Genomic DNA, 13292 nt, shown 5'->3' with positions numbered 1-13292 from the left:
TTTTATCTTGGGGTGAAAAAGTCATACATTTTATTGAATTATTTAGAAGCATTAAAAAATAATAATTATAGTGATTTTAATCCCGAGTTGTGTAGTGAATGCACCTGATATAAGCATATTGTGTATATATATAAACCTTTATCATAATGTCATGACTGCCATTTAAAGGTGCATTATGTAATAAATCTAAAGCAACTAAATCCTCCTAATATGTCACAGAGACTCAGGAATAATATTAATATAACAAACTGAACTCACCAACAACAAGACTCCATCCAAAATATTGACATTAAAAAAATATATTTTGCGGACCGCAAATCATGTTTATGTTTTTAATTCATGTCTTAGCATGTGGCGCCACCTACTGCCGTCTACCAATCATTGCAGCCAGTAGAGTCTCAGCTGCCGAGTAACCACAGGTTGCCAGTTAAGTCTGAGCTACAATGGCGGAGAAACGAAACCTAAAAGACTTCGGTATTTTGAAAATGAGTGTAGTAACCCTTTTTGGCCTGATTCTTACATATGGCGTCTTTAAGCTCCAGAAATGTTATCCATTTATTAATTGCAAACTGTTTTGACTGTACTCCTTTTACACATTTGTGTGCATAAATAAAAACCCACCAACAAAAGTAACATAGTAAATAAACAAGGCATCTCTTCCTTCCTGTACTCTGGGGGGAGTGGGAAACACCACTTATGGACCAGTGAGCCCCTCCATTAGACAGACATGGGAGACTGGGCAACATTTTCTGCATTTCCTCTATTTATGTGTCTCTAAATGTATGTGTGTGTGTGTGTTATCACCCCTTTAATCAAGAACAGGAAAGTGACTCCCTCAAAGGGGAGCTCCACACTGTTGATATCTACAAATCTGAGGAAGCTTACAGATGTCACACTCATGCCTCTCTACACTACACGACTCATGCGGCAGGAGGGGGAAATGGCTTTATTTGGTTCCAGTTCACAAACCCCGACAACCGAATCACAGATGTTGTGTGTTTGTTCATAATTAGGATCCCCATTAGATGACACAATCGCGTTGAGCTTAGTTCTCCTGTGTCTTTACATGAGTGTGCTACAGATGTGAGTGTGTGATAAAATACAGGTTTCTATTTTAAAAATCGCTCCCCTAAATCCTTCTCCTGTGTGTTGCATTTATGCACCTTTGTGTGATCGGAGGGGTGTGACTCTAATAAGCACTATGTGTCAAAGTTAAGTGTAGCACTTAAATTGCCCCCATATTACTGACAGCAGCTTTGGCTCTTGGTTGGCTATACTGTATGTAATTTTCCCCAAAAATGCATCATGTGCTCCACACTGTTAGCCGGCCCTCCCTGCACATATGCACACACAGATAAATCCCTTCCCTGAATACACTGGGTGTGCTTAATGAGTAAGGACCTCCAATTTAACACCGGTCATTAAGAAACTGTCTTTCCTTTTCCTCCACTCCCTCATCCACTCTTTAAAAACCAAGATGGTTGTTTAATCCTGGAATAACGGTTGTTATTTTGTCAACTTGTGAGGCAGCAGAAACAGACTGGAAACAAATTAGTGATACGTTATCACCAGAACTGTCAAAATGAAGGTGTTCACTATTGGCTCAGTAGTTTTCATTTTATGTTAACACTTACAAGTGCATGTAGTGTGTTAATGGATTCAAGTAACATCAGTAGTTTAGAGGAGAGAAACCATATTTAAATGTAAATATGCTATTAACAAATAGTATGTATTTAAATATACTTCATGTGTTTTAATTCTGCATTATTTATGCGATTTGACATTTAAACCTTAAGTATAAGCTTTAGTATTCAGAAAACGTTATGCAATTAATGAACCCTCAGGCAAATGGATTTGAGCAAATTTGATCAGTAGAACACTGTGAGTTTTTTTTTTTTTTTTTTTAATCATACTCTTAAGTCATTAGAGGACAAAAATGTCCACTTCCAAAAACCACTATAAAACATTACCGATTAATTTATTTTCTGCTTTTTGAGGTTAAATCCTTTGATTAAAACTATAAATTGTTGAATAATTATCATGACTTGAACCTTTTAAATGCCAGTACATGATGTTAATATTCTTTTATGAAAAAAACCCAAGTTATTTTCCATATAACAAATGTTGGGGGGGCTGGGGGGATTTATCAGAATCACAATACTTTTATTATCTCGGAAGAAATTGTTTTGTTACAGTTGCTCCATTTATGCAATCAAACTGGCATTTAAAAGGTTAAAATCCTCAAAATGACTGAGATTTATGCAAAAACATATTAATGAGTCACGTTTTTGGAGCAGTTTTTTGGAAGTGGACGTTTTTGTCCTTAATGACTTAAGAGGGTAGTCAATTAAACCTAATCATGAAAGGTGCTTTTTGTACTCGTCACAACTCGAAATTATGTCACATTCCCACACATTTATATATGTATATATATATATATATATATATATAATATAACATAATTTAGAAACAAGTGACTCATTTACCCATTAAACATGTGATCCAATACTGACATGAACATTTAAATTTTACTTTAAGGCTCAAGTAATTGTTTACAGTACCTCACTGCCCTAAATTTTAATGCTGTTTGTTGTCCTTCCGGTTGCCAAGCAACGACATTTCGTTGCCAGTTTTCACTGTTCACATATAAGGAAGTCTAAGTCTAAGTTGTGACAATATTTTACTTATTAACCAAGTCTATTATTATCTATTATTATTTTAAAATATTTATTTGTATAAATATACAGTATACCAATATAACTACATAACTAGAAAAGCACTCGGAGATCTTGATCTTGAATCACTTGTTCCTGGTCCCATTGCGGACATTTCCTGAGAATTTCATCCAAACTATGAAAGTTATGTTGTTAACAGACAGACAGACAAACTCCGGCGAAAAATATATTTTGGTCCTCATTGAACAAATGTGGACCATTCAAAGATGAACATCTTTGGATTTCTGAAAAAGCAATGGTGTTCCTGCATCAGCTATAGTAGAAGTAATCCACACTATTGTGTTTCAAACACAGAAGCTTTTCAAGCAGACGGTCAAAAGGGTTTTGGGAAGGATTGTGGAAATACCCCCAGAACAGTGGTCAGAGTTGTTTAAAGACCGTCTGTTTTCCTTTAGAGATACTCTGGTAATTATTTTTTCGGAAAATGAGATGCAGAAACGCCGAAAGACTCGAATGTAATGGTATTTAAATGCAAGTCTCCCAGCATGCCTCTCCCCGGCAATCACCGCAAGGAAACAAGGGAAATGTCTGCAACACATGAGCCGCAGACATCCCACATGTCTAAGAGCTGGTGTTCGACCTTGTGTACATATGTCCGATCTGATTCCATACCCTGTACCTAAACTTTATGGCGGTTTATTTAAATAAGCTGAGTTTTTTGTTTTTACTGAATTCCATCGTTCAAAACTCTCTGTCAAGTTGACCAAAAGCCTTTTCACTCACTGCCAACACACACACACACACACATACACACACACATACACACAGCACCATAATGGCAGCTGGCAAAGCACACTTCTCTCGTCCAAACAGTCCTACGGCGTTTCCAGCCCCAGTAACTTAGAACCAACAATAGACTGCGGTGAAGCAGCGTGAGCCTTTAGACGCGTTCTCCTCGACTAAACTCACCCCCAAGCTGTTCAAAGCCACAGGAACAATAATATAATCAAAATAGAATTATGCAGTTTTAAATTAATCACAGAGTCCAATAAATGTGAATTTCAAGGCCTCATGAGCAGGCTTCTTTTTTTCTTTTTTTTTTCGGTGCATTGCTAAATTATTGAATTGGACGCACAGACAAACAGATCTCTGCTCGCGGCGGACGTCTAGAAAACAAGGGGGTGAAATATCTGTCAGATCTGTCAGTGTGTGTGAAAGACTATATTGTATACTCTTAACAATTTATGGTACGGTACAAGCAGTAGGATTTCTGGTACAGATTTAGGGTTCAGTAAAACAGTGGGACGCATCGTTTCATGTTTGTGTGAGACTTTGATCCTTTTAGCTTGCACACTTTCACCTGCACACTTTATTGATATTAAAATATTTATTCAGCTGAGGCTAAGGGTCAACAGTGACGCTAGATATGTGCAGATATACTGTATGTAAAACCCAGCACTGTTTGCTGGAGCTTTTACTGTAAAGTTGACGCTGTTCACACTTCAAACTTATAGAGCTTTTGAGAAGTTGTGTTTCCAGACCATATTGGTTTTGTTTTACTCTTTAAAGGTACAATATGTAGTATTTATGGGTTTATATGACCCAAAATCGACTTTTTTTTATACATATTATGTGCTCCTGCATTGTTTAGTCGCTGTATAATAGTTTTTGTTTCATTTTCGTAGTGTTTCAAAAAGTCATGTAAAATAACATGACCGCGGACCGCGGTTGCATAGCCACTGTTAGCAGCGAGACGCCATGTTTCTACCGGAGCCTGTAAGGACAAACGCGAGAGAACAAAACAAGCGTCTCTTTAAGATGTGTTGAGTCTTTTAGAAACTACTGGTGTTTTAACACACAACTGTCTCTGAGGGTTACAGAGAATGGTCCAAAAGGGACAAAATATCCAGTAAGCATCAGCTCTGTGGACGTCTTGTTGTTGCCAGAGGTCAGAGAAGATGGCCAGACTGCTTCAAGATGACAGAAGGTCAAAAGTCCCATCTCTGATCACATCTTGTTGAACTTTAAAGGTCCCATATTATGCAAAATTAACTTTTTAATCATTTTAACATTTATATTTGGGACTCTGGAAGCCCCACGAGTCGCCAAAGTGTGGAAAAAAAGATGACTCACTCATGTTTTTGTGGTCCTCCTCAGTCTAAGTACAGGAGATAAAGCGCTAAATTCCAGGAATTGCTGTCTCGCAGAGCTCCGCTTTGTCCGTAAAACACGCGAGAGTGCTGGCGAGGGCAACGGTATCCGAAAACTGGAAGTCCGCGAAAAGTTCTATTCTTGGCTCCACGGTGCAGCACAGAGTTCTACACAAACTTCCAGCCTCAGAGGATTTGTCTGTCCAGTGGATACATGTTATATATGAGGGCAATGTGCCTGCTAGAGCCTGCAAAGGATCGCTTTTCCAAATGCTAACTGCTGTTAGCTTCCAGTAGCCTCTGTGGCTGATGTCTATAGATGATTTTTAAAAAAATATATATATATATATTTAATATATTTAACTTACAAAACCGTTTTAGTCTGCAATAGAGCACAATTTCGAGCGATATTATTTCGCGGCAGGAGGCGTTCGCCGTCGCAAGGTGCGTAACATCACGTGTTAGGCGCGCGGCCGATCTTGCAGGGCGAGCACGCCTTCGCATCGTTGTTTTTAACAAACGCGGGGGGGGGGAATTAATACATTCATGCATACTTCTTGCAGACAAAATTGAATAACTCATAAAATCACGTTTAAGACTTTTTAATACTTTTTTATGGCCTTAATTTTCCCAAAATTGATTGAGCAACTCTTTATACTCTTTAAGACACCCTGTTTAAATGTTTAAAGCAGCACAAGACCAAACTGTGTGCCAATCCTGACACTTTATTAGGTTTCCCGTGTCCATTAAAGGGTGAGTGTAAACAGCTCTGTATTATCATATACATATACATGGATATAATTGGTTTAAGAGAGAATTCCTCCTCTTACCAGGTAACCATCATGTCCGTCTCAGGCAGGTGACACTGTCGGTCATCAGGGTTCAGGATTCTTGGACTCAGGTTCATTGAAGCTTCCACCGACACTACAGCTCGAGATCTACACACACGTACACACACACAGAGGCTCAGATGCAAGAATGGGGGAATGAAATCTGTACTTTGAGAAGCATTTAGAAAAGAGACACACCGTGTCCATTCTTACCTGTATACTGACACTTCACCTGAACCGAATGCCCCGACGATCAGATCTGTGCAGACAGAGGAAAAAACAGAGTATGAGAGAGAGAGAGAGAGAGAGAGGGTAGAGAGAGAATGGAGGGCTTCAAAGAATGCCACAGATGGGATTGATTTCAAGGTCTCCGGCAATCTTCATCAAACACAGACGTCTCACATTTAATACGCACACACATGCACACACTCACACGTAGACATACTGTGATAGCATTAACATTCTGATATCACCGCGCTTTTTCTTTTTTACCCCCCTTTCATACATGGCCCAGGTTCAGACAGTTTGAGTTCATTCTGCATGTGTGTGAGTGTGTTCATGCATGCATGCATGCATGCGTCGTCGTGGGCTACGAGACCGGAGAGACAGACGGTGGACCCCGCGCGCCAATAAAAATTATTCCAACAACATTTCCCATCAGTCTGCATTACAACACGCAGCTCAGCCCCCCCCCCCCCCTAATTGTAAGCAGCAACAAATCTCATCTATATGTGATTTTTATTTGTTTTCATGGCTTTTGCGATGAAAACACATTTCTTAAGTGGCGCTCGGCGTCTAAAATAGAGCCGTTTTTTTTTTTTTTTTTTAACGGCTGCGGTCAGGGGACACATACCAATGAAAGCCACATGCAAGCGCGCGCGCACACACACACATATGTAGATCACGAACACATACAAGTGCTGATTAAAACAATGTGAAACTGAAGAGAGAACCACTTAATGGATAAAAGCCATCAATGCCAGATGAAGCAAAAATAAAGTTGGGGTGATTCTGAAAAACACAGACTGAACTCATGTAGCGCAGTGAGAGGTGACTGGAGCAGCAGGAATTGTTATTTTCAACAGGTAACTGATGATTTATTTGGCCTTTTAATTCAAATAAAATCAGATACAATGCATGAATATGATGTATGTGAGCGCAAATGTTTTCCACGCATAACATGTAAGGTGGTACATGTATAATCTCAATGTCTTATTAACTAACTAACTAAGCAAAGTTATTGAAAGGAGGTAAAAGACACACTGATACAGCATCGGTAGGAAATCAAGGTTCTAATCTAAGGATCAGACAAAAATATCCCTGAAAAAACACTCTCATGTGAAAAATTAACCTTTGGCATTTTGACTTGACGATCACTATTTTTAGTTATTCATGCAATGCATTGAAGTTTAATTAGGGAAACGCTATGGTGTCTGGCTTCAGGCAATATTGGACTGCGCTAAGTGCACTCTTGGAGACTTTGTTTGTCATTTGGTGTCTTTCCTCCTCTGCATATTTAAGAAAAAAGGGACTAATTGAATCTGAGAGAGAGATGGGGGCACATCTGTTTCTGCCTTTGGCTGCAGTCACAGTTCCCCTGAAACCACAACATTAAACACTTAGACCCCAGTCCCTCTTCCACCGGGGTGTGCCGTGTCGCTGTGTGAGTGAGTGTGTGTACGTACTGTCTAGAAAAGCCTGTGATGAGAAGGGATCCCTCGATGTGTGTGTGTCTGTGTGTGTGGGGGAGTTGTAGAGGTACATTAAAGGGGGGGGGGGGGGGGGGGAAGGGAGCGCACAAGAGGGAGGAGACTGCGAAATGATAGGATGGAAAGGAGGGCAGGGGGTTGCGGATCTTGGCTTTTAAAATGCAATCTGTGAAAGCCATCAGAAGCAAGGTGTATTCTCAACAGAAGGAGAGCGAGAGACACAGAGGAACCACCTCACTCCCAGTCTGAATTCCTCTCTTCATCCAGGGGGTTGTGCAACCTGGAAATCTGACTCCATTCCTGCCACACACGTGCACTATGTGCTCAATACAACGATTGTCTTATTCGACTTATTCTTGAGTCTCGTGTTTGTTCTGAAAAACCACTGCGTGACACAGGACTGATTTGAGGACAGGGCACCTCCGGGGGGTTTAAATGTGTGTATGTGTGTGTGTGTTGCACCGAGGAGTAAATCAAGTTACGGACACACTTTCCTCTCCATGTCGATTCCATTTCCTAACACACACAGGAGGAAAAAAGCTTGTTGATTTGACAGTTATACTGTAGAGAGAGTGCATGTATATAAACGCAGGTCTAAGTGCAGGTAAGTCACGGTAGCTGCGCGGCGTTCGTTAGCTGATAGCGGCTACGCTGTGCTGCGAAAATACTACCTCCGTGCAGCGTTTACACAGACTGTCAAGCTGTCACTGACTGCCTGTTTGGCTGCAGGTAAAAGGTCCTCGTGATGAAAAACGCCAAAGGTCAATGGCACTCAGAGGAAAAGGAGGTGAAAATGAGCACCTCTTAATTATCCATACATGTGTGGGATTACTATTCAAGAACCTGCAGGCTATAAGACGGAATTTTAAGCATTTTCAATACCTCACACACACACACTGCATGTTTGTCATAAAAAGTATAGTTTTCATACTGCAGACAAGGGGAATCGGCTGTTCAGAATTGTAGAGGGTTTACTTTGGATTGGATTGGTTTTTGTTTAAAGGTACACTTGGGGCGAATCATGAAAAGAAATGAGATACGTCGTTCTTCTTGTTCTTACAATTCAAACTTTATTTTTGGTTTTAGAAATACTCAAGCTCACCAGAAAGGGTTGAAAATGATGAAGGTCTTTAAATAAACGGGCAGCTCTACCCACATATTAAGAGTCAAGTAACATATTTTACGCTCACATAGGTGGTTACACACCTATGTTCAGAAAGCCTTATGTTCATATATAAAATGTTCAGACAAAAGCATTAAAGGTGCATTATGTAATAAATCTAAAGCAACTGGCCATAAAATCCTCCTAATTTGTCACAGAGACTCAGGAATAATGTTCATATAACAAACTGAACTCACCAACAACAACAGTACAGACAAAATATTTGCATTAAAAAAATCTTTTGCAGACTGCAAATCATGTTTATGTTTTGAAATCATGTTTTGGCATGTGGCGCCACCTACCGCCATCTACCAATCACTGCAGTCAGTAGAGTCTCAACTGCCGAGCAACCACGGGTTGCCAGTTAAGTCAGAAAACGAAACCTAAAAGACCTTGGTATTTTGAATTTGAATGTAGTAACCGTTTTTGGCCAATTTCTTACATATGGCACCTTTAAATTTATTGCAAATAAATGCCCGAAGGCTAATTCCAAGTACAAGACCAGGTTTTGGACTTGGCCATGAGGACTACTGGTCCTGACAAGGCCAAGAGGTAACAAATACAAGTAAGCACCTCACAATCTTGCCTTTATAGCTTAGTGAGGACACATCATAGATTTAATGCATTCCCTAGCCCCTAACCTTAACCGTCATAACTTAGTGCTTAACCTTAAAGGTCCCATGTTATACCCTATTTCCCCAAGTTAAACTAGTTCCCTGATGTCCTAATGAACATGTCTAACATGCTTATGCAAAAAGACGATGTCCCCTTTAACTGTAACATAAACCCTAACCATAAAACTAGGTCTTAAACCTGATAAAGGTCCTTTAAAGTTGTGGGGACATAGGGATTTTGGAACATAGGGCTATCCCCCACTTACCTACAGACCAAACAGAATAATGAATACTGACCTCTCCCCACCACACACATCCAAAGCACTGACCCTGACCTGTCTGCGTCTGTAACTCTCAGAAAACTGGTGTGATTGACGGGTGAAAACATTGTCAGTTTCTGACCTTCGACCCCTATGTTGAACCTAAAGTGCACCCTGAAGCAATCTGATCCCTTTCCCTACACCTAGACAGTTCTAACAAAACTGCAGCCAGCTTCATATAAAGGTGCAGTGTGTGATTTGTTGTTGGTGGCGTTATTATTTTTGCCTGTGTTATGTAATGTTATGCTTTTTTTCTTTTATCTGAGGGAGGCGTGCCGGGTGACGGCGAAAGCATTTGTGCCATCAAACTGACGAACGGTCGTGTTTTTGGAGCACTTCTGAAACTCTTCGTTTCCGTGCTTCCTTGTGTTTTCAGTCAAACTCTAACCTGTTTTTGTTTTTACTAGCGCAATGTTGTCCTTGCGGCCATCTGTCTGGATTTTAAATGAATCACTTCCTGCATGCAGCTCAGGAATGTCACGAAGCGAGAAATTAATGTGGAGCTGATAGGTTCAGCCAGCACTGTGTGAACTAATTTGACAATTATTTGAACGTAAGGTGCATTTGTTTATATTTACACACTACAGCTCTAAGCTTCATAGAATGTGGCTGTCAGTTGTGGTCCTGCAGGGACTGCATGGCTGCGGACCACTTCTTTTCATCTAGTTCAAATAAAAAGACACGCAATGACATAATCTTTGGAGGAAAATCTATTAAAGCTAAAAGCAGAGCCCGATCATCATCCCTCTCTCTCTCTCTCTGGTGATGCACTGGCAGTCGACTAATAACATTTCACGTTAATGAGAGCATATTGTAGTTCCAGCAGGCCTCCCAGACGCCTGTGCAGTCCTCTCATAATGCTGATCAAACGTCGCCGGCTCCTTTGAACAGTGTGACTTTACTACGCTGCTAACGACACACCATGTGTGTACGTGTCTCACTTCCTTCAGCCACTTCTCTAATGACAGACGACAAGGGCACACATCAGTGTGCGTCCTTATGTGTGTTTATTTGGTGTTGTGTGTGTTGGCTGAGCGCTCCTCCGCCACCCGTGAGTTTCTAACTTTTCACCTCCTCCTACCAAAAATGTCTCCACGAGGTTAGTTGCAAACCTGTGTGCGTGCATTTACTGTCATGTTTTTTTTAATTCAGGCTCTCTGATCTGCTGTGGGTCTGCACAGGGTATTGAGGCTTTGACCTGGAACCTGGCACATGGTCAACACACACGCTCTCTCTCTCTGGCTGCCAGTGAAACCAATCATGTGTGTGTGTTTGTGCCTATTTCCCTTGATATCTTGTTTGTGGAATGAAGAAATCTGTTATTAGAGCAAAATGAGTAGTGGTTGAAGGGAGTGGAGGCAGAAACACAAAGGAAAAAACTAAACATTTTTTACTGTTCGGCCTAATCTGTGGAAGCACAAAGCCAGAGAAATGAGTGGCTCCAAATTAGGGAGAAAATAAAGTAGTAAAACAGTGATTTTTACAGCGCTGATTTTAATGCTCCCTTTTTTTTTCCTGAACTGAAAAACCCTGGTATATAAACAGTGTCCCAGTCATGTTTATACTAAATGTAAATGTTCTCTTTCATTAGTGAGGTTTCTAATATGTTTTGCAAAGACAAATGGTTGAAAAATCTGGTAAAACAAGAAGGTCATTGGTACATAAAGTAAGGAGTAGCTACATGCAATTTGATTGAATGATATTTGAGTTGCCTGCAGTTTAATAGGTCTATGGGCTGAGGCTTGACTGTCTGGTAGACTGAACATGCGGTTTATGTATTACTAGAATTTCTCTCTCTCGATCTTATGTTTTCTCTCTTTCTTGAGTGCTAAAAATCCCCAAAGAATGAACGCAGCAGCAGTTCACTGGCTCTCATCCCTGTACCCGCTTCGTCTGACTGATGACTTTAACAGAGCAGAAGCGGAAAGCAATACGGGAGAACATGGGGATGGTAGTGGAGAAGTGCATGGAGGGGGGGGACGATGAAATGTGGAGGTCAAGAGTGAAGAGGAGGGAGTTTTGGAAGGAAAGCGGAGAAGTGAAGGAATGCAACTCCAGGAAAAGAATTTTGATTGTAACACAGGGAGTCGAGTATTTACCAGGATACTGATTGTTGTCCAGGTCTTGGCCTCCTCTCACAGTGAACCCATATCCCGGTAAACCATCGCTGGGGGTCCAGGCTGCTCTCAGCTCCTGGCTCAGCACCAAACCTTGCGTTTTTACATCTCGATTACCGTTAAAGATCAATACTCTGCCTCCACGCTCCTCGCCTCCGAATGGACAGCCCACCGCCACATCTGTGGGACGACACACACACACGCACACAAGATGTTTTAGAGATCAGCAGAGTTACGGTTCCTCTGAGGCAGTAGGTGAGGAAAAAGGTAGAGATAGAAGAAAAATAACTGGACTGTCCTCTGCATCCAAAGAAGAGCTACTTATCACTCTGCTTTACTTCCATTTATTCTACTGATCTTTGTTGACTTCTTTTCTGTTTGGGCACAGTTAAGGTTATTGCTTTTCATTACTTTGTGTTGTGCTCTGTTGGAAATGTAGTTAAATTCCAGGAGTTACACAATGATTAAAAGCAAGAGGTTGGGGAGTTTGTGTCTTCAAGTAGTCAATTTAGGGAAAAATGGACATTGAGCCTCTTACCATAGATGAAACCATTGATTCCATACTCACATTTGCCTGTAAATAAAGCTATAGCCAGCAGCAGGTTAACTTGGTGAATGATAAAAATCTGAAAACAACGGGAAACAGTTACCCTGGCAATGGATATGGAACAAGTTAAAGTTAAAGAATAGGAGGCAGAATTCCATTTCAAAGTTTGCAAGGAGGTCCATAATTTAAGTTTATTAATTGTCCTCTGGCACAGCAACAAACTGTACTTCGCAGACAAAACGGGACTATTATTTAGTCCAAAAAAAAAAGTATGTTTGTGTTGGAGTTTTGTTTCCTTTCTTCCCCGATGAGAACATTTATATCCCTCTCAAATTCGCACATTAAAGTGCAGCTACCACAAATGACCAGAAACAACATCCTTGAACTGCGCAAAGGTAACGCAATCTCCCTCCAGAAATTAGAGTTGAAAATGTAAGCGTAAAAAAAACATCGTAAAAATCAAACGGCATATCCACGAAAATAGACTATGACCCTCCGAGGTGATGCTCTACGATACTTCTGGATATTATACATGTTTTCTAGTATAAGCTGCATATTACTGTATAAACAGTGGTGCAAATTCACATTTGTCAAACTATTTGCTTATATAAAAATCAAGAAAAACAATGATCTAAATATATGGTAATCTCTTAGCCAAACAAAACTAGTGCGAGGCACAATCTACATGTGGACACAGTATAGTGTGCATGTTGATATCAAAATGATGATAAATCTTGATATATTGTGCAGACCATGTATTTAGCCCTTTGACGTCTAAATGTCGTTAACTACGTCCTGTAGTGACGTGTCCCAGTGTCCCAGTGTCCCAGTGTCCCGCCGTACAGTACTGGAACTGTCCAAACACCTCTAGACATCCTGTTTGTCTCCAGACCCCCTCTCACTCAGCCTAAACAACTAGTTCCACATGAAGCAGATTGTGGGGTAGAAAGGCTAAATGCAACCATGTGTGTATGCAAGTGTATGAGCCCCTGTATGTGCATGTGTCTATGCGTGGGTATGTATACATGAACTGAATGGCTGTGTTTAAGAAAAAAAACAAAAAACTGATGATAACTGGGACCAAGACTCTGGTAGACTGTTACTCAAAGACAAAAACATGCAGCCACTGTGCCATTATTTGCGACAACAAGTCAAAAGGAATAACCTC

At 40.6% G+C, this 13292-nt stretch overlaps 1 protein-coding gene across 1 annotated transcript in view; it reads right to left on the bottom strand.

Annotated features, from left to right (window-relative positions):
• itga8 (integrin, alpha 8) overlaps window positions 1-13292 on the bottom strand; it is a 48394-nt gene that overhangs the window by 19151 nt on the left and 15951 nt on the right. Inside the window, exons 13-15 of the mRNA XM_083910692.1 lie at window positions 11560-11757; window positions 5869-5914; window positions 5656-5763 (exon numbers count right to left, since the gene is read on the bottom strand). Of these exons, the coding sequence (XP_083766818.1) occupies window positions 5656-5763; window positions 5869-5914; window positions 11560-11757 (352 nt within the window). The remainder of the gene's footprint in view (window positions 1-5655; window positions 5764-5868; window positions 5915-11559; window positions 11758-13292) is intronic.

This window comes from Microchirus variegatus (assembly GCF_963457635.1).
Source record: "Microchirus variegatus genome assembly, chromosome: 1".
Lineage (NCBI taxonomy): Eukaryota > Metazoa > Chordata > Actinopteri > Pleuronectiformes > Soleidae > Microchirus > Microchirus variegatus.
This window is presented reverse-complemented; position numbering and strand designations above follow the sequence as displayed.